We start from the raw sequence: 26,855 nt of genomic DNA, 5'->3' as shown, positions 1-26,855 counted from the left end.
TGAAAGAGCTGGTGACATTTTTTTGAGTAGGAGCTGTGGGAAAAAAAAAATCTCAAGTAGAAAAGTAATACCAAATTAGTTTTTGAGTGTCTAGCATTCCTTCAAATCATGTTTCCTCAATCTATCTCTTCTTGTGAATGGTTTCCTTTCATTAAAAAAAAAAAAAATACTGAAACTGGGTGTGGTGGCTCACGTCTATAGTCCTGGCTCCTTGAGAGGCTGAGGCAGATCACTGGAGACGAGCCTGGGAGACAGAGAAAGACATCATTTCCTTCCTCTTCAAAAAAAATCTGCCAAAAATTTTTAGTAAATATTTAATATTAAATTAAAGAGAAAATTGAATATTCTTCAGCACTTAAATGATTCTTCAGTTCTTTTTTTTTTTTTTGGTACCAGGGATTGAACTCAGGGGCACTGAGCCACATCCCCAGCCTTATTTTGTATTTTATTTAGAGACAGGGTCTCACTGAGTTGCTTTTGCTGAGGCTGGCTTTGAACTTGTGATCCTCCTGCTTCAGCCTCCCAGGCTGCTGGGATTATAGGCATGGGCTGCTGCAACCAGTCTTCTTCTTCTTTTTTTTTTTTAAAGAGAGAGTGAAAGAGAGAGAGGGGGAAAGATAGAGAGAGAGAGAATTTTTTTTAAATATTTATTTCTTTTTTTTTTTTTTAGTTTTCAGCGGACACAACATCTTTGTTGGTATGTGGTGCTGAGGATCGAACCCGGGCCACACGCATGCCAGGCGAGCGCGCTACCGCTTGAGCCACATCCCCAGCCCAACCAGTCTTCTTTTTCTATTTTTTTTATGGTGTATTGTTTCATCATGAATAATTTTTTCTCACTTTAGTTGTGGTGAGTCCTATCATTTGACTGTTCAGTGTTTATTTATTAATTAATGATGGAGTTTTTTTGTGTGGATGCACCCATCAAAAAAGTATGACCCCAAATAGAATTTGCTCATGAAACTCTAAAATGTTCATTGGTCTCTAATTCATTAAGAAAACAAAGGATCAGGCATAGTGGTATGTGCCTTTAATCCTAGCTACTTCAGAGGCTGAGGCAGGAAGATTACAAATTTGAGGTCAGCCTCAGCAACTTAGGGAGAATATGTCTCAAAATAAAAAAATAAAAATAAAAATAAAAAGACCAGAGAGGTAGCTCAGTGGTAGAGCACCCATGGGTTTTTTTAGGGAAAAAAAAAAAAAAAGACACACACCTCTAACTGGGAGGGATATTAGTCTCTAAACCATGGGAATCTCCCCAAATCAGGGCAAAGTTACCTACTGTAGTACATAATGGCTTTCACTCTTTCATACAGAAGAGTGTTCCTCCACGTGGGCAGATTTCCTCCCAGATTTGCATGAAGAGCTTGTTACAAACGTATACTTCCAAGTTCCACTCAAACTCAGAATCTTTGGTTCCGGATCTCCAATATTATTATTTTAGATTAACTTTATAGATGTTTCTTATGCACCCTGAAATTTACTAATCACAGGCTAAATTCTTATTTTCTAAATGCAAAGAGATCCCTAGAGAACTGCCCAAGTACATTCTAACCAATCCAATAGAATAAAAGACAGTCTGTCCTTGTTTCTTTGTAACTCCCCCACCACCAGTATTTTATTTAGAAAATGTTCATATGTACAAAAAAGTTGAAATCACTGGAGGGTGGATACCAGAACACTTTACTTAGATTCTATCATTAACATGTTACAGCAATTGCTTTAAGACAAGTCTGTCCTTTTGCATCTCTCTTGAGTCATCAACCCATATCATTTATTGGATGAATTTCAAAGGAAATTTCAGATATCAATAGGGTACAATTTGGGATAATTGAGACTTAAGACTAACAGGGCTATGAATCCTTTTAGCACTGGTGAGAATACAGTGGCCTACTTTTATTGGATAGAATTAGCGGCTATGGGCTGGTGGCGCAATTCAGGGGTACAGCACATACTTAGTAGCATCCCTGAAGCTCTGTATTCAATACCAGCACCAAAGGGGGAAAAAATAACTGGTGATTGGTTGGGAGAATAGATTTAATCAAAGACGTTAAGAATAGTTTTTTTTGCTGGCTAGACAAGGCCTTGGGAGAATACATTTAATCAAAGACGGAAGAATAGCTTTTTGCTGACAATCCCCGCACAGTCCTATCTACGTGTCTCTATTCATCTGAATGAGAGCTTTTGTTTTATTACTGTAAGGAGAAAGGAGGTTTGGGTCATGGATAAGAGATAAGTGTGGAAGCTGATGGCAGCAGAACCCTCCTCTCATCTGTGGGCTTTGAGACTTTAATGGGGAGATGAAGTAGAGGCTGTGGTTTGCTGGATTAGTGATGAGCAGCTAGGTTTTAAGTCAGAATGGTCAGAACTGCATTTCAGCTGCTCCTGGCTACTTAGCCTTGGATTTGATACACAGCCTCTTGACCTCAGCTTTTTTGTTTGTAAAATGAAGGTAATCGTAGTAACTACTTTATATTGTTGTGGAGAAAGTATGTGAGCTTGACATGTAACAATCAACTTTCGTTGCTAAAATATAATTATGTTTCTTGGTATTTTACACAAAACTGAACTAAACTAAACTACAGCAGTTGGTGCATAAGAAAGACACAAAATGTTTCTGTTGAAATTTTGAATTCTGAAGTGGGAATTCAGAGAAAAGTAAGAAGGGAAAATCCTGAAAGTCTTTCCAGGGAACCCATTCTATTTAAATAGAAATCCAAAACTTTGCCAGGTACAGTGGCACATGACTATTTTTGTTGTCATTGTTGTTGTTTGTTTGGTCACGATTGAACCCAGGGGCACTTAAACACTGAACTACATCCCCAGCCCTTTTTTGCATTTTATTTTGATATAGGGTCTGGCTAAGTTGTCAGAGGCTGGCTTTGAACTCATGATCCTCCTGCCTCAGTGTCCCCAGCCACTGGGATTACAGACATGTGCCACCACACCTGACTAATACTATTACTTTTTTTTTTGTTTTTTGCAGTTGGTGATTGAACCCAGGGCCACATGCATGCTAGGCAAGTACTCTCTTACTGAGCTACATCCCTAGCCCCATGGCACATACCTGTAATCTCAGCTACTCGGGAGGTTGAGGCAGGAGCATCATAAGTTCCAGGTTAGCCTCAGCAATTTATTCACACCCTGTCTCAAAAGATACACAGATAGATAGACAGATAGATAAATAGGGTTGGGGATGCAGTTCAGTGGTAAAGCTCTAATCCCTGAAAGAAAGAAAAAAGGAAGGAAGGAAGGAAGGGAGGGAAATCCAAATTCTTCTAAGATCTACAAGGTCCCTAAATTATCTAGTCTCTGTCTCCATCTCTTCTCCTATTCCCTTACTTGCTTCTAGTCACACCAACTACAAATCTAGCCAAGCTCATTTGATCCTCAGGACACTTGTATTTGCTGTTCCCTCTGCATGAAAGTCTCGCCCCAGATCTTGACCTGGCTCCTTCTCAACCATTGGGTCTCATTCAGCACAAACATTAAGGTTCTCAGAAATGCCTTCCCTGACCACTTATTTAAGTTCTGGACTGGTTAGTACCCAAACCTCACACGACAGTTTCTCCTCAATTTACAATGGGGTTATGTTCCAATGAACCCATTTTAGGCTGAAGATATCACAAGTTGCAATTTAGTACAGTACACCTAACCCACCAGACATCATACCTTAGCCTAGCTTAGCTTAAACGTGCTTAGAACACTTCCATTAGTTCACATTCAGGCAATATCATTTAACACAAAGCCTATTTTACAATAAAGTGTCGAATATCTCATATAATTTATTGAAAAGATCAAAACTCAAAATAAAAGTATGGTTTCTACTGAGAACTATCCATTTTGCACCACTGTAAATATCCTAAATTGAACTTTCATATTAAGTTAGGATTATCAGTATTTTCACATCATTTATCACTATCTGAAATTCGTATTGTTTACTTGTTTACTGGCTTTTGTACTAGAACAGGGCAGGGATCTTGCATCTTCCGTTGATACATGGCTGTAATCCCAACACCTAAAACCAAGTTCGTTGCACACTCAAAACGTATTGATGGAAGGAACAAATGAACGAGTGTCTGGAAGATAGAGGGAAATGAAAAATGTATTAAAATCTACGGTAGGTACATGTGACACATGCCTGTAATCGCAACTACTCCAAGTTTGAGGTCAGCCTCGTCAATTTAGCCAGACCATGTCTCAAACAATCAAAAGGGCTGGGGATGTAGCTTAGTGGTAAGGCACTAGTCTAGTACCTGCGAGGTCCCCTTCAGTTCCTCCCCAACACCTAAAAAAAAAAAAGTTCATTGAAAGTAACCAGTTCCAGCCCGCGCGGTGGCGCAGGCCTGTCATCCCAGAGGCTGGGGAGACTGAGGCAGGAGGATCAGGAGTTCAAAGCCACCCTCAGCAAAAGTGAGGTGCTAAGCAACTCAGTGAGACCCTGTCTCTAAATAAAATACAAAATAGGGCTGGGGATGTGGCTCAGTGGTTGAGTGCCCCTGAGTGCAAAAAAAGAAAGAAAGAAAGGAAGAAGGAAGGAAGGAAGAAAAAGAAAGTAACCAAATTCTTGGTCAAAAGCCAGAATCACAAACAATAACCAAGTTTGCGAAAGGTTAGGCCTGGGGCGGGAGGGGGCGTGGAGGGAAGGGGGCGTGACGAGGGCTGAGTCGCGGCGGGGCGGAGTCGGCCCGGAAGCGGGGGTGGAGGTCCAGGAAGTGACGCCCCTTGCTGCTCGGGGACTTTTACTGGACCCGGCCGAGTCAGACGCAACTCCCCCGGCTCCCGCGATCTTGACTCTGGGCGATGGAGAACGGAGCAGTGTACAGCCCCACCACTGAGGAGGATCCGGGTCCCGCCAGGGGCGCCCGGAGCGGCCTCGCTGCCTACTTCTCCCTGGCCCGGCTCCCTTGGTATCGGCGGGTTCTCAAAGGCTTGCAGCTGGTGAGTGCGCTGCCGGCGGAGGGCGAGCCGGGGCTGGGGGCTGGGGACTGGGGGCTGGCCGGGGGGTCGATGGCCTGCGGGCGCGGGAGGCTGCCAGGCGGCCACTGCTCAGTCTGGTTGTTCAGGAAGCAGCCGTTTCCACACCCTCAGTTCCTTCCCTCTCCACCTGGCGGAGGGGGCGTTGCCCCCTGCTTCTCGCTGCTGTCTCCGGGGCCATCCTTCATCCCCAAGTCTCTCTCCATTCGGGCCCGGAATGGTTCCGCGCGCCCAGGAAATGCGTCGTGGGAGACCCAAGTCAGCCACTTCGACGTCTTTCACTTGCCCTCTGTGGTGGCCTTTCTCTCTCCTCCCAGCTGCTACTCTCCATGGACACCCCATTTACTTGTGATTAGACTACGTAGTACTGCTTATCTTTCTCTGGTTCCTGTGGTTTTCCTGGTGCTAGACCATGGGGGCAAGTTGAACTTGTTGAACACAGTCGGACGGCACCGCGCGTGGCACTGAGATGTGTGTGTCTCCAGTAAATTGTCTCCCAGAAGTTGTTATTTATTTATTTAGTACTGGGGAGTGAATTCAGATGCTCTTCTTTACTGCTGAGCTACATCCCTAGCCATTTTTACATGTTTTTTTGAGACAGGGTCTCGCTAAGTGGCGGAGGCCGATCTCAAACTTGGGATCCCTTTGCCTCAGCCTCTCTAGTTGCTGGAATTACAGGCATTTGCCTCCCTGCCAGGCTCCCAGAAATTTTGTATTGACTGGAAAATAATTATTTCTGAATGAGCAATGTGTGTGTTCAAGGTAGGAGGTCAAAAGTATATGCAGATAGCAGAACTGGGAGGTGGGATGCTTTGTTTTTCATTGAGTATTTTAGGCAGTTAAAGTGTCATAAATCTATTAGTGAAAATATCAAAGCATCTTTGAAGTTTAAATTATAATTCAGTTAACACTCATAATGAGCTCCCCTGTGCTGTTTCAACCACTAATAGCATTATTTTTCCTGCACCAGGACCATTTTGGGAAAAATCAGAATGCTTAGAATGTTTATGGGTTTTGTTTTATTTATTTTTATTTTTAACTGTTCCAAGTAAAAAGAACTCATTGGTTTCCTTGGTGGGGGGTTATAACGCAGATGACCAGAATTTAAATTCTTAGAACTCAGATGACCTACTTTTGTTGAATAGAAAAACAGCAGTTAGGAAACTGGCAGGGCTTCTTCCCCACCCACCCCCAGCGCCTCTCTGTGTTTGTGTCTTTGTCTCTGTGTGTCTGTCTGCCCCCCTTCCTTCTTCCTCCGACTGGGGATTGAACCCAGGAGTGCTCTACCACTTAGCTACATTCCCCATCCCTTTTTATTTTTTATTTTGAGGTAGGCTCTTACTATGTTACCTAAGCAGAGTGTGGACTTAAGCATTCTCTTCTGGCACTGCTTTTATAAAGAACCAAAATAAACTATCTGTGGATGATTAGGAAATCACTTGAAGACAAGTGATAATGTTGCCCTATGGAACTCAAGATGTTGTGATCCTGTTTCTCTGGCCTCCCTTTAGGTAGTCCCACAGGGCCACTTTTAAGTTCTTACCAGGTATTAGAGGCTCCCTTTTGCCACTGTTCCTTTTCATTTGGTGTTCCTGCTGCCTAGAAGTGCTTCCTCCTGTTCTTTCTCTTATCTGCTCTCATGGGATTTTAAAATATTATCTATGCTTCTCTGCAGTAGAGCATAAATGTTTCTATGTGAATGGAACTCTTCAGAAGAGGATGATATTCATCTGAAGCATTCTTGCTGCTCAAAAGAAATAATGTATATTAATTTGCTGCCCGTTAAATCTTTTTCATTTGCCTTTAGTTTTTCTTTTTAATCAGAACTGGCAGAGCTAAAGTAGAATTTCTCATTACCTTATTACAGTTTAGTAAACTGTTATCCATATCTTCAGAATAGAACACAACTTGAAATTTTGCTAGTGGTAGACTTTTTACTTGGATGAGAGAAGAGTAGGTCAGTTTGCCTTCAAAGAATTGTTAGACTATTCCTGTTTGTTCTCCATTGTTCATAAGGAGAAATGAGGAAAGGTAAAAACTAATACCTTTTCATGAATTTATTTATTTGTTTATGGGGAACTTGTAATATTACAGAATGCTTTCTTTAGTATGGGGTGTTAAAAATATTGTTTCATTATTGCCTTTCACTTTGATGGTTGTTTTCTTGTTCTTGCTTTGTCTGTTTCAGTAATGTTTTATTTCTTCATAATTGCAGTGTATTACAGGAGTTACCCAGAAAGTCCCAGGGAAGTTATAGATGGAGTCAGTAGAAATTGTCACCTAGCCTGGGGCAGTAGACAAGATCTTCTTTGCCTTCACTCAAACTCTGCCTTTAGATTGTCTTATTTTGATGATTTATTAAAAAAAAAAGAAAAGAAAGAAAGAAATGCAGAGCTCCCATAAGGAAACAGTTGTAATGGAGAAACCCATAATCAGAAGAGGAAGTACAGTATTTTTAAAAGGAAACTTAAAAATGATGTCCATTTATGTATTTGAGTACATTTTTCTGGACCCATAAATCTTATCAGTTTTTGAAAGACCCCAAGAGAGAAAGGAAGCCTGTTCTAAAATTAAAAACTAGACATTGTGTACTTGGGAAATGCTTACATTGGGGTGCTAGGGATGTTGAGTTCGATTACCTCTGAGATTCTTTGCACATTTAAGATTTCTTCAAATCTCTTAGCCTCCATGGAGTTTTCTGTTACAGAACTGAGCTCTGAAGGGCAGAGGGTGGAGCCTACACACATGTAGGAGGAGATTAGAGATAAAAGAGCATACCTTTTCTAGCTTTTGGAGTCATATAACTAGCTATGTTTGTCATTCAGATATGACCTGAATTTTGTCAAAGGATTGTCCAAAGCATAAGCATCCTCTAACTGCCACACACCCTTCCAGAGATAATTAGAAATTCATTGAGATATCAAGGTGAGGAGTTACTGGAATCTTAAATTTATGCATACATTTGTTCTTATGCTCATATTTTGTGAGTTTTTTATTTTACTTTTTGAGGGAGTTGTTTTTTTTTTTTTTTTTTTTAGGGGAGAATCGACTTTGGCAACCTACTTACTTGCTAATTAGCTGGTGCAGTGACCTAAATATATATAATTTTCTCTCTTCAACAAGCTCCACATTGTGTCTGTGGTACCAGTTGAACATCCTGATGGCTGCACAGTACTGGGATTATAGTCATTCTTCAGGCAAGCAATTTGTCTTAGGATTCACCAGTAATTTCAGCTTATTAAATTATAATGTTATTCTGTCAGTACCAAGAAGCAAATCACTCACAAGCAATTTCTTATATTGATGTTCTTTTCATTATTTAAATGTGAAAATTGATATGTATTAAATTGGAATACTCTATTTTTATCTCAAGGAAGATCTATAATGTCAGCAATTATCTCATTAAGCTTTTGTAAGTAAATATTTCTTAAGGCAAGAGAGACCTGACAGTATTTCTTATTGGAACCTTAAGGTTTTTAGTAACATGTTTGTTAATTCATAAATTCATAGAATTTTATACATGATGTCTTATGATTAATGAAAAACATTCAAAAGTTCTTTAAAGCCAGGCCAGTGGTACACGCTTTTAATCCCAGTGGCTTGGGAGGTTGAGACAGGAGGATTGCAAGTTCAAAGCCAGCTTCAGCAAAAGCAAAGTGCTAAGCAACTCAGTGAGACCCTGTCTCTAAATAAAATACAAAATAGGACTGGGAATGTGGCTCAGTGGTGAGTTCAATCCCTGATACCGCCACCCCCTCCCCCCAAAAAAAATTTTTTAGAAAAAAATTTTTAGTAGACTGTTAAAGATAAATAATAGGGGTTAAAGATAAATGATAGGAGCTGAGGTTGTAGCTCAGTAGTAGAGTGCTTGCCTAGCATGTGTAAAGCCCTGGGTTCGATCCTCAGCACCACATAAAAATAAAAAATAAAATACAGGTATTATATCCATCTATAACTAAAAAAATTTTAAAGATAAATGATAGAGAATTAGTGTTAAACATAATAACAGAGTTTTAAGGAAGATTCGGTTTCAGAAAAGATGGTGAAATTGAATTGGAGATATAGGGTAGTCATTTTCTGAATGTTTAAATCACCAGAGCTGTGTTAATACCATCTTTTAGTCAGTGAGTGAAACTTCCCAAATGACTAGTCAATTTTTTTTTTGGTGGGGGGGTACTGGGAATTGAACCCAGGGCTAATTTACCACTGAGCTATATCCCTAGCCCTTTTTATTTTTTATTTAGAGATAGGGTCTCCCTATATTGTTTAGGGCCTACTAAATTGCTGAAGCTGGCCTCAAACTTGCAGTCCTCTTGCCTCAGCCTCCTGAATTGCTAGGATTATTGTTGTGTGCCACCACACTTGGCCAATTGTTTTTAATATAAGATTTAATAGCAAAAAAGGAAATATACAAAGCTGGCGGTTGTAACTTCAAAACCCTAGTCTTACAGGGTTGGGCATATAGCTGCAATGGTAAAGTGCTTGCCTAGACTACTTGAGGCCACATGTTCAATCCCCAGCACTGCAAAAAGCAAAAAACCCAATCTTCCAGAGAAAACCTATGCAAACATACATCATCATAAAATAAACTTTATAGATTTCTTTTTTGCAGGGGAGGCAGTAGGGGACAAGTATAAAGTGAGAGCCAAGGGACCTGGGTTCTTGTCTGTGCCTGGCTAACACAGAAGCTTGGTTTCATCTGTAAATTTGAGGTTGAGGGACTATATGTTCTCCAGAGGCCCTCCCAACTCTAAAAGCTTGATAATTCCTGTATTTATATTTGTGTAAAATTTTATCATTAAAAGGAACTATATTGGGCATAATTGTTAGATTCCTAATTTAATATTCACTCAGCATTATGATTTCATGCTATTAGGAGCAAGACTGTATACCATGAAATAGCAATTAAGCCTTTTTACTTATGGGTTATGTTCATCATTAACTACTTTTTTTTTTTCATCATTAACTTCTTGTCTATATGAGTGATATTATCTGTTTTCTAGTCCTTGACAATTGATATTTAATGCTGTTGACCAACCATTTCTTGAAATTATTCCTTCTCTAAACCATTACACTTTCTTCTTCATTTTTTAATACAAAAAGGGACCACTTATTCAAAAAATCAACTAAAAATATGATTAAAATAAAAATAATCCACATCCTAACCCCTCACCCCTCACACTCATAGGCATCTCTGTTTGATTAACAGTGTGGAGGATGTTTACTTGCTATGTAAGTTTTTGTTTTGTTTTGAACACTTCTTGATTTGCTTATCCTGTGCTAGTTGCTCTTTTCCTTCCTATTCTTTTTTTTTTTTTTTGGCAGTGCTGTATTCCCTCCTACTTTTTTTTTTTTTCTTAATTTTTTTTTGGTTGTTGATGGACCTTTATTTTATTCACTTATTTATATGTGGTGCTGAGAATCAAACCCAGTGCCTCACACATGTTAGGCATGCGCTGTACCACTGAGCCACAACTCCAGCCCTCCCTCCTACTCTTGAACTGTCAAGTTCCTTCAGGCCCCACCCAGTGCCCTCCTGTCCTGTCTACTAACCTACAAAACCAGGCAGGCGTTCCCTGGTTCCTGTAAAGGGTAGTTCTTCCCTGGTGCCTTCATCCATATTCCCTTGCACAGTCATAACACGACCGCACCCAACGTGCCTTCACCATTTTCCTCATCATCCACATCCAGTTAGGTCAGTTGCCTTATTAGCCTTTTGGATTTACCATGCAAATTCTTGCCTTCATGAATCTGTTCTTTTTTATTCTCTAACCTGGAATATCCTCTTCCTGTTCACAATCTGTGTCTCTCAACCTTGGTTTTGAGTCCTTCTCCTGCTATTCTGAACTCACATATAATGAATGCCCAATTATGTCGCATAAAACATTGTTTTCTTATTATTTCTTATACATTGATTTTATCACTCCATCATTTCATCTTCATGTATATGTTACAGTATTGGATACATAATCCTCATTCACACTTTGTACAGGAAACTGAATAGTGCTATGGTGATTCTAAAGGAAGATTAATGGTAGCAGCTGCCTTAGCCTCCTGAGCTGTTGGCATTACAGGGGTGGGTGCACCACCCTGCCTGGCTCCTGCCCCCTTCCCTTTTTTTTTTTTTAACCAAGAGTAGATAAGAACTGTATATCTATGCTAAAGGTAAGATTTTATTATCATGTAGCCTTCACAGATGAGTGGTCCTGATAATCTAATTTTTACAATAAGAATGATTCAAAAGCAACTGTTGGGGCTGGGACTGGGGCTCAGTGGCAGAGTGCTTGCCTAGCATGTGTGAGGCACTAGATTCGATCCTTAGCACTGCATATAAAAATAAGCAAATAAAGGCATGCTGTCCATCAAATAAATAAATAAATGCAACTATTTTTGAACAGTTACTTTTTAGGCTGGCGTCTTCTAATAGTTAACTTTTAAACACTTGAGTCATATTTTGCAAATTTCTCATAACATTTTTTTTTTTCCTTGTACTGGGGATTGAACCCAAGGGCACTTAACCACTGAGCCACATCCCCAATTCTTTTTTATATATATTTTTTAAACTTAGAGACAGGGTCTTGCTAAGTTGCTGAGGCTGGTTTTGAACTCACAATCCTCCTGCCTCAGTCTTCCCAGCCACTGAGATTACAGGCACGTGCCACCACTCCCAGTTTAAACTCTTAAAACTTGGAAAAAAGTTAACATAGAGGCAAGAATAAAGCAAATAAAACATTAGACATTTAGAATATTGTTATACTATAGACCTGTAAAAATTCATTGTAATTATACATACAGGAGATTAAGGCACTAACATTCATGATGACCTGGAATTTACCTTGTGCCATTTGATTTTTTTTTTTTTTTCTTTTGATACTGGGTTTGAGCCCAGGGCCCTTTACCACTGAGCTATATCCTCAGTCCCTTTTTTATTTTTTATTTTGAGACATGGTCTCACTAAATTGCTTAAGGTCTCACTCAGTTTCCCAGGCTGGCCTTGAACTTGCCATTCTCCTGCCTCAGCCTCCCAAATTGCTGGGATTACAGGCGTGTGCCACTGTGTATCCTTGTGTGTCACTTTAAATCCTGTTGTATGATAACTGAGAATGCCTTACTGTCCAAGGAAGTTGTTTGCGATGGGACTATTTCATGCCTTGCTAATTTACAGTAAATTCGAACAATGAGAGCTATTTGTGTCCTTATATAAGTTCTTTTTAGTTGTGGGGATATATAAATTTTGTATTGCCAGTAAAGGGGGGGAGGATCCTGTGGAGGCTTACATACTAATTTAGGTTGGACCCCTTTTTTTATTTTCAATTTTTATTTTGAAATACTTATACATTCATAAGAAATTACAAAATAAATTTAGAGAGGTCCCATGTACTTGTTTATGTGTGGGTGTGAATGTGTATGGGGGTGTTCTGTGCTATGTTGTCACATGTATAGCTTCCCATAGTCATCAACCTAGTCGAGATGCAAAACTGGTCATCACAGGCCTTCTTCCAGGCTATCCTGTTATAGCCATGCCTTCCCCCTTTTCTTGGCCACCACTAATTTATTCTGCCTCTCGATAATTTTTATTGTTTAAAGAATGTTATGTAAATAGTGTGTATAACCTTTTGAGACTAGTTTTTTTTTTTTTTTACTTTGCATTATTCTCTGGAGATACATCAGGTCATTTTGTATATTGTTTGTTCCTTTTTATTAATAATGGATTTACCACAGTTTAACTATTGACAACATCTGGATTGGTTCTAGTTTGGTGCTATTGTGAATAAAATTGTCATGAAAATTCATGTAGTGGTTTTTGCACAAACAAATTTTCATTTCTCTAGAATAAATCCCAAGAATACAGTTGCTGGGTTGTAAGAGATTCATGGATAGTTTTTGAAGAAATGGCTAAACTGTTTTTCAGAGTGGCTGCACCATTGACTTCTTTTTAATGAAAATGTAAGATAAGATGTTTATTATGTACTGTGAAATGTATCTGTTGATTTTTGGTAGCAATCTTATTGCCATTAGTATATCTGGTTGTTTCTGCTGGCCTCACTGAAGTCAGGTGGCATTTCCCTTTAGCCTTTGACTTGGGTGAGCCCAGTCAAATGCTCAACTCTGATGAGTCTTTTGGATGGTTTTGGCACTCAGAAAGAAACTCCCTCAGCTTCCACAAAACCCACATAAACTGCCCAAATGAACTTCTCTTTACTTTCTTCCCTCCAGTTTCTTGAGGATTGGCCCTGATGTGAGCCCTGAATCCTATCTTGAAAGAATTTCTTCATCACCCTTATTTATTTATTTTTTTAAAAATTTGGTTGTAGTTGGGCACAATGCCTTTATTTATTTGTTTGTTTGGTGCTGAGGATCGAACCCAGCACCTTGCTTATGCTAGGCAAGTACTCTACTGCTGAGCCACAACCCTAGCCCCCTTTCTTATTTTTTGATACTGGGGATTGAACCCAGGGATGCTTAACCTCTGAGCCATATCCCCATCCTTTTTATATTTTGAGACAAGGCCTTGCTTGAGTTGCTTAGGGCCTCACTAAGTTGCTGAGACTGGCTTTGAACTTTCAATCTTCCTGCCTCAGCCTTCCAAGCTGGCTGGGATTATAGGCATGCACTATTAAGCCCAGTTTCACTACCTGTTCAGACTCATATAATTGTTTTCTAAGCATTAAAATATGCACAGTGTGCTCCCTCCCATCTTGAAAATACTCTTCCTTTTACCTCATCCATTGAATCCCTATCTGGCCACTCTTTCCCAGCCATACTTCTTGACTGCAGTCTCTATTCCGCTGCCTTGTCTTCTGTTTACTTCCTAATGACCATGCTACAACCTAGCTTCTTTATTTGGCTAGACTTCCTAACTGGGATTTCCTTGCTGATGTCACCAGCAACCTTCTGGTACTCATTCTAATGAAGGCGTTTCAATGTTGTTCTCTCTTGGACTCTAAGTAGGTTTTAGTGCTCATGATTACTGTCTGTGGAAATACTTTTCTCTTGCCTGCTGTCTCTTGGGCTGCTGCTTCTAGTTCTTGTTGGGGTCTTCCCTTTGCAACTCCCTTAAATCTTGAGATTTCTCAGGGTTCTGCATAAGGCCATCTTCCCTCATCCTGGGTGATCTCATCCTTTCACTTGGCAGCCTCCACATCTTGATCTGCATCTGGACCTTTCCTCTGAGTTCCAGATGCATATATCCATTTGCTTCCAAACTATATCTCCACCTAACTCTTACAGACTTCACCAGTCACAACACATTTAAAATGGAATTCTCTCCCCAGCACCTTTGCCTCTTAAAAAGAAAAACCCTGATTCTTTCTGCAGGGAGGTACCAGAGTGTTAATACCACAAATCCAACAGTGGGAGTGCCATTAAAATCCACCTGCACTTAATTGAGTTGCTGGGTCAGTCAGAATTACCCATTCTCCATTCACTGTGCCAGGCATTCTAGCCCCACGATTGTTACCCACAGTCTTAGTGAATAAATGTGCCTTTTTAAAAATATTTATTTTTTAGTTGTACATAAACCCCTTTATTTTATTTATTTTTATGTGGTGCTGAGTAAGGGAACCCAGGACCTTGCATGTGCTAGGCGAGCGCTCTACTGCTGAGTTACAACTCCAGCCCGTAAATGTGCCGTTTTATTTTAACTAAAAATAATGTGTACATATGTATCATCTTGTGCCTACTTTTTATACACATACATACACACACACACACACACACAATTTTTATTTTTTGGCACTGGGAATCAAACCCAGAGATACTTAACCACTGAGCCACATCCTTAGCCCTTTTAAATATTTTATTTAGAGTTGTTTAGGGCCTCACTAAGTTGCTGAGGCTGGATTTGAACTCTCAATCCTCTCGCCTCAGCCTCCTGAGCTGCTGGGATTACAGGAGTGCACCACTGTGCCTGTCATTTCCTTCGCGTTATTTGTACTCGCCCTGTCTGATAAGGACTTCTATTGCATCCCTCAGTGATTAGCCGCTTTTCTCCATTACTGCTACCTCTGGTCACCATGTTCTCTGATTTCCTACTTCAGCTTCCCAGCTGGATGTCTGCTCCGAGTTTTGCACTAGCTCCAGTCCCTTCTCCATGGAGCTAGCAAGAACCACTGAAAGTACAAACTTGATCATTTTACCCTTTTGCTATAAACCCAATAAAATCCAGATCCCTTAAACTACTTGATAAGGAAACTTATATCTGGTTTCTGCTTATATCTCTAGTCCCATATAATTTTGTTCTGTCATTTCCTTCTCTCAAACTACACTGTAGTTATGTTGACAGGCTTTCGCAGTTCATTTGGGGTGGTGAGATATGTGTATGTGTTGGTGGGGGCAGCGCCATGCTTTCTCATCTCTGTGTCTTTATGTAGTGTTCCTCTGCCAGGAACTTCAGTTCCTATCTTTTACCCAGAATTGAACTTATTTTTTCCTGAATCCCTTCCTGTGTGTTTTTATAAAAACAATATCCTGATTTCCTTGTTCTAACATTTAGCTCAGTGTAGTTAATTGCCTGTATTACCTTTAAGACAAGTAGGCCGTAAGTTCTGTATAGATGAGGTTCACTCAGTAGTCTTGTTTACCATAGTCTCTATAAATACTTGAGTAAACAGATGGTATTTTTTGACTAGCAGTGGGCTCTCTGAAAAACAAGTAGAATGTTTTGCTTTTTTTGTAGTTGCTGTCTCTGCTGGCATTCATCTGTGAAGAAGTTGTATCACAATGCACATTGTGTGGAGGACTTTACTTTTTTGAATTTGTAAGCTGCAGTGCCTTCCTTCTGAGTCTCCTTCTGCTGATTGTGTATTGTACTCCAGTGTATGACAGAGTTGATAACACAAAAGTAAAATCATCGGTAAGTGTGAAAAAATAAAATCCCTGTATTAAGAGCTTAGCTGTTTTGATCTTGGTTTTGTTGTTCAAAGTAGGTGTACTTTTAAAACTCAGCACCATGAAAAGACACTGTGTGGGGCTGAGGGTGTGGCTCAGTGGTAGAGTGCTTGCCTAGCATGCATGAGGCACTGGGTTTGATCCTCAGAACCACATAAATGTAAAATAAAGATATTGTGTCCACCTAAAACTTAAAAAATAAATATTAAAAAAAAAGAAAAGACACTATGCATTATTCCAACTCTCTGTCTCTAAAGCAACTCAATTTTTCATGTTAGTGAAAGTGGGATTAGAGGGATTAGAATGACAGTGACAAACATTGCCAGTATTTTATAGTTATTGGTGGTTTAATCTAATTTACAGTAGACTTTTTTTGTCTGTGTGTACCAGGGATTGAGCCCAGGTGCGCTTAACCACTGAGCCACATCCCCAGCCCTTTTTGTTTTTTATTTGGAGCCAGGGTCTCTAAGTTGTTTAGAGCTTCGCTAAGTTGCTGAGGCTGGCTTTGAATTCATGATCCTCCTGCCTTAGCTTCCCGAGTCGTTGGGATTATAGGCATGCGCCACCACACCTGGCAGCCTTTTTTTTAAAAAAACTAGATTTGTCACTCTTTATTTTCCACATTTCAGAGTGTCACTCATTTGTTTACAGTTATGAATTGTGTGCCTGTTATGTTCCAGACATACGCTAACATTGGAGATAGAGTTATGAACTGATTTATTTCTTGAGCTTTTAAATAAAGTAAAATTTTATTTAAAACTGTCATTCTAATGTATAATCCTGTTTATATTTTGCTTTCATTTTATTATGAAGAAAATTGTAAGTGAATTTAAGAATGAGTTTGTTAGGTGGGTGTTGTGGCACACGCCTGTAATCCCAGTGATTTAGGAGGCTGAGGCAGGAGGTTCACAGGTTTGAGGCCAGCTTGGGCAACTTAATGAGAGTCTGTCTCAACATGTAGCTTAGTGGTAGAGCACCCCTGAGTTTAATCTCTAGTATGCTAGAGATGGGGGTGAATTTACTGATTCATTATTCAGAAATTACCCTTACAATAAAATTATAGTGGGAAAGTCTTGTTTTCCAATATTGGAAGTGCTTAACTTTCTAGACAGTCTACTATCCTTTGTTTTTATTTGAGTATAGTTTGGATTTGTGGGATGACAGATGAAATAGTTTACAGAAAGTACTGAATTTAAGAAAGAAATCATTGATAAATTTATTTCTTCAGTATGTTTGGGTTTGTGAAGAATTGTGCATGTCAGGGTTGAGGTATAAAAGGATATATATCTCTGAGGATAAAGATAAAAATTATGGTATATTTTAAATTATTAAGGCCAAGAGATAATGGTGTAAAAAGAAAGCAGCAAGATTCTATTGTTTTAAATTAATGAGAAGCAAGCACAGGGTCATGTATTGGTTATCTTAAGATATTTACCTTTTTTTTTTTTTTTTTCCTTTTTTGTTTTGCAGTGCTGGGGTTTTTGCTTTAGGAATCTGTTACCTTTTTTAAAAAATTTTTTCTCTTTTTTTAGTTGTAGATGGACCATGTGCCGTTATTTTATGTTTATTTTTATGTGGTGCTGTGGATTGAGCCCCATGCTTACACATGGTAGGCAAGTGTTCTGCCATAGAGCTACAGCCCCAGCCCAGGAATTCATTACCTTTTAAAAAAAAATTAAGTTAAAAAATTAGAAAAAGTTGATGTCAAACAGTTAAATATAACTTTGAATCAAGTTTTTGATTAACCCATACTTAACAGTTCTTGATATGACCAATATATGACTGTTCTATAATCATGTCCAGCACTTGACGTGCTATGATTTAGAATTCTTCTATTTGATGCTCCATTTTTATGTTGAGGATATTTATGTTCAGAGTGGTTAAGTAACTGTCTAAAGTTAACACAGCTAGAGTGAAGTGAATTTGAACTCAGGGAAAGCCCTTATGTTGTATATTCTCTCATGTGATCTAAGCAGAATCCTATTAGAACCAAGGTCCTGATAACTTCAGGGCTGTCATGGCAAATGCCATCACTGTAGGAATCTCTGTGTAACAATGGCAACAGACCCACTTTTAAATGAAATACATATTAAGAAAAATTTCGGACAAAATCTTAGGATTTTTGTTAATTGTATTCATTATAATTAATTGTATTAATTATATTATTTTAAAAGTTTTTATAGTTGTAGATGGACAGCATGTCTTTATTTTTTCATTTTTATGTGGTGCTAAAGATTGAACCCCCATTCCTCACACATGCTAGGCAAGTTCTCTGCCACTGGGCTTTGGCCCCAGCCCTAATTGTATTCTTTTTTATTTTTTTAGTTGTGGTTGGATTCAATACCTTTATTTTTATGTGGTGCTGAGGATTGAACCCAGGGCCTTGCACGTGCTAGGCGAGCGCTCTACCGCTGAGCCACAACCCCAGCCCCTAATTGTAGTCTTACAATTAAGAATTTCCTTTGAAAATTCTTCCTTTTCACAGAAAAGTATGCCTTTGGAGTGACTATCATATTACCAGTTTTCCTCTCTGTCAAGCACTGTTCTCAGTTGGCAAGTGAGAGCTTTCCTAGGCAGTGCCATAAAGAGCACTCTGCAACCCATGAAGCACCTCATGGTTCTAAGCGGTGTTATGATGAAATATGGAAGCTCTTAGGTGGAAGATAAGCTCATCACACACACTTTATTTTGGATTACCCACTTGGAACAGTTAAGGATAATATGTTATTCCAAAAAGCTCCAGTGTCTAAAACACTATTGACATAAATCTAATTAATGATAGATGGTTCTTTTGATTTTTCTCTTTTCCAGAGTGTTATTGAAGTACTTTGAGAGATGTCATTCTAGCATAGAATACTTTAAAAGGAAGGATTTTTTTTTTTCTTCTGGAAATGAAATGAAATTGCAACAAATTCTTTGATTGTGATAATTGTTTTTGGAGGAACTTTCTAATAAAGGATTATGTTGGGGGGACTTTCTGTTAAAAGATTATCTTTTGGGGGGACTTTCTATTAAAAGATTATCTGTACTCTTTCAGTATGACCAGTTCAAAGTGTGGGTGGTGTTTTGAATGCCAGGCTTATTGGAAAGTTATAAGTTAGGGTATGTAAATTGGGTCGTGTCAAGAAAAAAGTAAGTCATTCAGGTTTTTGAAAATTAAAATTTAGGAACTTTGTTTTTACGAATCTAATTATGTTGTCTTCCTTATGTGTTTTATATTTATGCATAGGATTTTTACATTACATTGGGAACAGGATGTGTATTTTTGTTGGCATCTATCATTTTTGTTTCTACCCATGACAGAACCTCAGCTGAAATTGCTGCAATTGTAAGTATTTAGTATTTTTTAACTTTGCTTTTTTTTTGTTTCCTTAAAAATATAGAAGTTTGAAAAAATACTTGACAGGTTTTACAATATGTGAGAGTAATTTGTCCTTTATTTTTTAATGTAATTTTGAATAGAAGATCTAAAATTAAATAAACATGATAGCCCTAAAAACCTAGAATTTAATTGAGTCTTGTTAAAAAAATTCCATCTACTCCACATATGAATATATTATGCTAATGGAAGTGGTAAAATTGATTTTATCATATTTTACCTCTCTTTAGTTCTTCAGAAGCGTAAATGAATTGGGGGGCTAAGGCAGGAGGATTGCAAGTCTGAGGTCAGACTTAGACCCTGTCTCAAAATACAAAATAAAAAAGGACTGGGGGTGTAGCCCAGTGGTAGAGTACTCCTGGGTTAAATCCCTAGTATCACAAAAAATAATCAAAATTAAAATTAAAAAAAGCATAACTACATTCCAGATGCTGTTCTAGGTGTAGAAAAATACTCAGGAGAAATGACTTAAAGGTTCAGCCTAATAAACGAAATAGAAAGGGAAACAAATTGTGACAGAATATGTTAAATGAACCAATAGAAGTTTGTCTAGACAGTACTCTTCAGTGGACTATGCCTGTACTTAAAATTTTAGCAAAACTTTCTGAGGAGTACTAGTTAGGAATAGTTTTTGAGGAAATCAGTTACTAGGATTTTAACCTTTACATGTAATTTTTCTTAAAACTAATATGTATAAGAATTCATCTCTGGAAGAGACTAGCCAGTTCTTTTCTACCTTCCCTTCTACAGTTACCATCCCCACTCCAAAAGAAAAATGTACTTGTCCCCAATGTTTCTATGGTACATTGCCCTGAGTTGTAAAACAAGCAAAAAATAAATAAATAAATAAAAAACCTTTGTGAACAACAAAGGGATGATTGAAAATAAAGATCTAGTATTGTTGTTGTTTTTTTTTTTTTTTTTCGGTACTAGGAATTGAACCCAGGGATGCTTAACCACTGAACCACAACCCCAGCCCTTTTTTTACATTTTATTATTATAATTGTTATAAGATAGAGTCTCATTAAATTGCCTAGGGCTTCTCTAAGTTTCTGAAGCTGGCTTTGAACTTATGATCCTCCTGCCTCAGCCTTCCAAGCTGCTGGGATTACAGGCAGGTATCACTGCACCTGGCAAGGTTCAGTTTTTATCTGAAATCATTGGGAGTAGGTTTGTTTTAAGAATTCAGAATATTCTGGATTTTGGAAAGTTAATACTCCTCCTGTACTATGTTACCCTTTAGAGGGCCTAGTACAGCACTCTATAATCCAACATTAGTATTTCTGAAGCAAAATATGAATATTTACAATAAAAGGAGTAAGAAAGACTGTAAATAATCTTATTATGTGTCAATTTTGAGTCAAGTGAATCGTGAAAGCTTTGAGTTTTTGTAGCTTTTGGGGTTTCAGAATTGCAAATCAAGGATCATGGACCTGAATTGGTACCAGTGTTGTGCATGTGAACGACTAATGATGGGATAATACATCCTCTTGCAAGCCATCTAGTTTCTAGTTAGTACTTTGTTTTTAATGAAATTGAAGTTGCAATTAGTAGTTGTCAGCTAATAGATCATTAAAACCACTTTTTATGACAGAACAGTAGAAGAGGATTTCAAAGAATTGTATGGCTATATCTACCTATTCATGTGATCATAATTTCTTAGCTCTTTACACCTATAAAAACAAAACAGATAAAATTATTGCTGAACCTTGACTCATTCTAGCAATTAATAATATCTATCCAAGGATACACAAACCATTTGGAGAGAAAAACCAAAGTTTTAATAGGGTCTTATGGTTAATTTTAGTTTGTATACATATTGTCATTGCAGAGAAGTGTGATAGGGTGATTAATAATATACTTATGAGTATAAAAATATATTATCGGGGGCTGGGGATGTGGCTCAAGCGGTAGCGCACTCACCTGGCATGCGTGCGGCCCGGGTTCAATTCTCAGCCCCACATACAAAGATGTTGTGTCCGCCGAAAACTAAAAAATAAATACTAAAAATTAAAAAAAAAATTAAAAAAAAAAAAAAAAAAAAAATATATATATATATATATATATATATATATATATATATTATCGCCTAGCAAGTGTGAGGCCCTGGGTTCGATCCTCAGAACCACATAAATAAATAAAACAAAGGTATTGTGTCCAACTAAAACTAAAAAATAAATATTTTTTAAAAATATATATATAAATTCATAAAATTCTGTGGGGTAAGTGAAATGAAGTTGAGGAATACTTGAGTTCTAAGGGAATATTAAAAAAGCATGACATAAAATCCTCAGCTGTTAAAAAAAGTTTATTTTTTATTTAGATAATGCATTAGAATGTTACAGTAGTTAGATTTCACTGGGCATATTTAATAGTTACTCGTGGTTTAAAAAGTCAGTATTTATAGTAAACTGAAGTTACCTTTTGCAATTATTTTGGGGAGGGGTTACTGAGGATTGAACCCAGGGATGCTTTACCACTGAACTACATCTCCAGTTCTTTTTGATTTCTTTCAAGGCAGGGTCTGGTTCAGTTAACCGAGACTGGCCTTGAATTTGCGATTCTCCTGCCTCAGCTTCCTAAGTCATTAAGATTATAGGTGTGCGTAGTCACTCCTATAATCTCCTGGCCCTTCTGCAACAATTCATGTTATGAATAGACTTAAATGAGTGAGAGAGACATTAAAAATAAAAAAGGGAACTATGTGAACAAAGGAGCTGGCAGATCACTTGTCTGGATTACATAATATAGAGGCCCCTCTGTGGACTAGAGCTTTCTGAGGTGGTCAGAGATAGTTTGACAGACAAGGGGACATCCTTTATGCATTTGAAATATTCAAAAAGTTTCCTAAGCAAGTAAGGGAATAGATGTTATCAAATAAAAATAAAGACTTCAGAGTGAGAAAGACTTGGGATTGAGGGTTGGGTTGGGTTGATAATTTTTTTTTGTACTGGGAATTGAAAATAGAGGGGCTTAACCATTGAGCTACATCCCTTTTTTTTTTTTTTTTTTGGATACTGGGTCTTGCTAAGTTGTTTAGGGCCTCACTAAGTTTTTGAGACTGGCCTCAAACACATGAATCTCCTGCTTCAGCCTTCTGAGTTGCTGGGATTACAGGCTTGCACCACCATGCCTGGCTTTGATCAATAGATTTAGGTTGAATATGTTGGCTATATCCAGGTGAATTAATTTGGAGTTTAATAATTTGCTATATGGTGAAATGGGACAGAATGCATATTCATTTAAAAAAAATTTTTTTTAGTTATACATGGACACAATCTATTTATTTATTTTTTATTTTTATGTGGTGCTATGGATAGAACCCAGTGCCTCACATGTGTGAGGCATTCGATCTGCACTGAGCCACAATCCCAGCCCAGAATGCATATTCTTTAGAGTGGAGAGGGGTTGAGGATGGTGAGGGTCAGGAGATGGCAACATATAGTTAACAGAATGTTAAGAATTACTGAGGTGGAATGTTAGAGTTGCAGGAGACATTAACCATCACCCAATGCAATTTCTCTTTTACTTTTAGGCCCCTGTTTCCATAAGGGTTTTGCTAGGGAAGAAGCGAAATTTGAGCATGGTCTGACTCTTGACAGAATTCTCAGAATGTTTGATCATATGTTAGAAGAGTACAATGAGGAAGTGATTTTAAGGAAGAGGAAGTAGGTAGTGGCATCATGTGTTGTTGTCATTTTAAGATGGGACAATTAACTGGAAGTTAGATAATTTAATCTCATATCTTCAAAATGAAATTTGTTTTAATATTAATTACTTTATCCATTTTTACCTAGGTTGAGTTGTCTACTCACATATTTCCCTAATCATGAATGTGGGTTAGTCTAAACACTGTTAATAATCCTTTATTTTGTATCATTTTATGGGTTCCTCTACTCACCTTAGTTTCATAGATTGTTGCCCCACCCATATACATACATATATAAGACATGCATTTGTATTTTGTGGGACTTTATCTAATAGCTGTTATTCTGGAAATTCTTCTTTTGTAACTTCTTTCCTTTTTTTTTTTTTTTCCTTTTTTTGGTACCTGGGATTGATTGAACCAAGGACACTTAACCACTGAACCACATCCCCAGCCCTTTTTATGTTTTATTTAGAGGTAGGGTCTCATTGAGTTACTTAGACTTTTGCTAAATTGCTGATGCTGGCTTTGAACTCATGATCCTCCTGTCAGCCTCCCAAGCTGCTGGGATTACAGGTGTGCACCACCATGCCTGGATTCTTTCCATTTTTTGTTAGTTTTAAAAAGTTATTTTATCATTAAAAAGTAGTAGGTATAAGAAAAAATTGAAAAAAAAAGATAAAATTGATAAATCATCTTGCTTATATGAAGCACTCTCAGAATCATGTGGGAAATGTGAAATTGTATTCCACAAGTTCTTATTATAACCTTTTCTCCTTTTTTCTCCTCAGGCGTTTGGATTTCTAGCAAGTTTTATGTTTCTGTTTGACTTTGGTGCTATGCTTTTTGAAAAGCTACAGGAGTCCCAGCTAAGAAAACCTGAGAATACCACTCGAGCAGAAGCCCTCACTGAACCCCTTAATGCCTAAAGACTCTGGGGAGCAGGTGTTACACAAGATGGTGACTCTTGGTGGTGATGCCTGAGCTCTGGCAGAAGGTCCTGTAGAATTTGTGTAATTGCTTAAACCACTTCTTTGGAGAATTGGGGGAATAGCAGGAAGGCAGGTTTATCAATATTAGGCTGTGTTTTCAGTCACCACAGTCTAGAGTAGAGGGTTTTTTATTTTTAATTGTAAAAAAAAACCAAAAACCTTAAAACTTGTTGTTATGGAGTTTGTCTTTTTTTTGAGGAGAAGGACCGTTGTTTAAATCACACAGCTCAACTGAAGATAAATGATTCTGTCCTTGTGTTACAGGGCATTCTCTTATTAGTCTTAGCTTCCAAATTATGCTTTATAGCTGTATAAACAGCATGATTATATTCATTTATTTAGAAATTATTTCATTCTTAAATTAATTTGCTTAGATATTAATATTTTTATTAGATTATGTTCTGTTAATGGAAATTTAATGTATATTTTAATAGACCAATATTTTAAATGTTGGTCTAGGTTTTTTCTTTACTATGTGATACTTGGCTTTACTGTATCTCACTCAGCCTTAAAATTATATGGTAACATTTTAGGATAATTATTAACTCTTTCTGAGACCTTTGTATAGCTTAATATAAAATATCTGGGAGCTGTTGGTATTTTATGTGTAAAAGCAGCAGCAACCTCATGTTTAAACTGCACTTTGTTGAGATCAGGTTTAAAAAAAAATGATTGTTATATAACACAGAAAAATTGAAGAAACTGATATTATACCTAAGGACCAAAGAAAAGAAAGGTAGATTTTTTACTTAGTACAATAATTATAAAAACAGGCTTCAACCACTTCCCATGTATGTGAAGAAGTGAATTTATACTATGGGTTAGAAAAAAGGGCTGTTACCCTGTTGGCATGTGATCATTTCTATTTAATGCAGCTCTGTGGGTCCTTTTAAGATCACTTTGAGCAAGTTTTCTTTTTAAAACCCCAGTCTTTGATTTTTCATCTGTTTGAGATGCTTCCTTTTCTGTCTTATCAGAATGGTCCACATGCTGCTTCATCATCTGACAGAGGTGGGCCTCTTCCTTGTTAGTTTTCTTTAGGTGTGAAAGTGTGTAGCGGGAGCCTTAGGGTCCTCGTTCCCACATTGGCATTGCTCTAGCTTCTTGTAGAAGAAGATATCCTAAGAAAGTGAATGTCCAGGAACTTGACCAGGTGAATACTGTCGATGATGTAAGGGAGTAGTCAAACCATTCTCAAGAGATTTCGGTTCTGATAATTTGAAAGAATTGTCTTTTGCTCGCTGTCTTATAGTCATACACACAGGGCACTTGAGATAGGACTTTGTTGAGATCAGTCCTTTCTGCCCAAGTCATACAGAGTAGACCTTTCTTGTTCTCGACCAGAGACTCCAGTATTAAGGTCATGAACCCAGAAGTCACATCCTTTCGTATTTTGGTGGAGGATTCCTAGGCTAGGTTTTCTCTCTACAGCAGTGGAATCTTATTTCCAGTGATTCAGTTAATGACCACATTCTTTTTAGTTTCTCAGCTGCCATTTGAATGTTGTAGATAGGTTTTAGTTGCATGCACGTGGCTATTGTGGTTCTCAAAAATTGGTCAGACTGGGCAGATACAGCCTCTGCTCTGTTATAAGGTCAGTTTCTTATTCATCTGTATCCTATTTTAGATGCTAGTGTTAGTGATGATATCACTACTACCTACTTGGGAGATAATGAAATCAATCATAGATTCTGTTTTTATTGGGTATGTCATCTAAAAGAGGAGAAATAGCTGGGTCTTAGGTCCAAGAATGATGACTGATTCAAAGATAAAAAATTTATGGTAGGCAGTTGTAGAATTTCAGATCACACTGTGTACTCTTGTCATTTTAAATGTCATCTATACCCATATAGAATTCACAGCAAATTGACTGGGCTACCTCAGTTTTACCACCTGTGTTAGTCATCTTTCTGTTGCTATAAGAAAATACCTGAGAAAATAAACTGAAAAAGAAGAAATGGTTATTTGGGATTACAGTTTTGGAGGTTTCAGTCCATGTTGCTTGGTTTGGAGGTTTGGAGGTTTCAGTTCAGTTGACCCTGTTGCTTTGGGGTCTCTGGTGAGGCAGAACATCGCACTGAGGAATGTATGGTAGAACAAGCTGCTCACCTTATGGCAGCTGGGAAGCAAAAAGGAAAAAAGAGAGCAGCAAAGACAGAAGTCCTATAGTCCCCTTCAAGGGCACGCCCCCCCCCCCCCCAAATCTCCCATTAGGCCCAACCTCTAAAATTTCCAGCACTTCTTAAATAGTGCCATTCTAGAGAACAAGCCAGCAATGCCTGAGCCTTTGGGGAACATTCTGGGTATAAATTATGGCACCAACCATGCTTTGGGCTTAGTTAGAATTGACAGACTTATTCCCAGTTGGCTTCACTCATTCAGCATGTTGGGATTGATTATAACTCTGCTTATTCTGAAGTTTTACCTCCATTGTTTCATTGGTGCAGAAGTGGGCTGCTTAGTAGGCCACTTAATCTTTTCTTTTTCAGAAAGATAATTTGTTCACTTGTATTTTTGGCCACTCTTAGAATCTTCTTTCACATTATTTTTTTTTATGGAACCCATTATTAGTTAGCTTCTCTCACCTGGAAGGAAACGAGTAAAAAGATCATGGTAGTAAATAAGTTCAAGGAGAATTTGGGACCAGAAACTGCTGTTATGTATAGAAAAGGGCAACCTCAGTAAATTCAAATTTAAAATAATTTTATATTAACAGCTATGGCAAATTTGTATTTTATAAAAACTGTTTAAAATGGTTTTTAAGAATTATAAGGGAAAGGTACTTATAGTGCAAAAATTTTGTAATTATTAAATTATGCTTTATTTGGGGACTGGGAAATGTATTTTTACATTGTTTATAGCCAATCATTTTTGTATTTGTCAATGTAAATCCTGTGGGTCTTTTTTATCTCTCTCAATGTCAAATTTTATAGTCTTCTTTTTAAATAAATCCATTTAATTAAAATGTTCA

The 26,855-nt window shown here is 37.9% G+C and overlaps 1 protein-coding gene across 1 annotated transcript; it reads left to right on the top strand.

The window, feature by feature from the left end:
• Nucleotides 1-4,711: 4,711 nt before the first annotated feature.
• Nucleotides 4,712-26,855, top strand: Cmtm6 (CKLF like MARVEL transmembrane domain containing 6). Its single transcript, XM_027932545.3, has 4 exons — nt 4,712-4,941; nt 15,656-15,832; nt 19,097-19,195; nt 23,684-26,855. The coding sequence occupies exons 1-4, from the start codon at nt 4,804-4,806 to the stop codon at nt 23,819-23,821; spliced, it is 552 nt and encodes a 183-aa protein (XP_027788346.1). The 5' UTR covers nt 4,712-4,803; the 3' UTR covers nt 23,822-26,855.

Source organism: Marmota flaviventris, chromosome 1 (assembly GCF_047511675.1).
Source record: "Marmota flaviventris isolate mMarFla1 chromosome 1, mMarFla1.hap1, whole genome shotgun sequence".
NCBI classification, from domain to species: Eukaryota; Metazoa; Chordata; class Mammalia; order Rodentia; family Sciuridae; genus Marmota; species Marmota flaviventris.
This window is presented reverse-complemented; position numbering and strand designations above follow the sequence as displayed.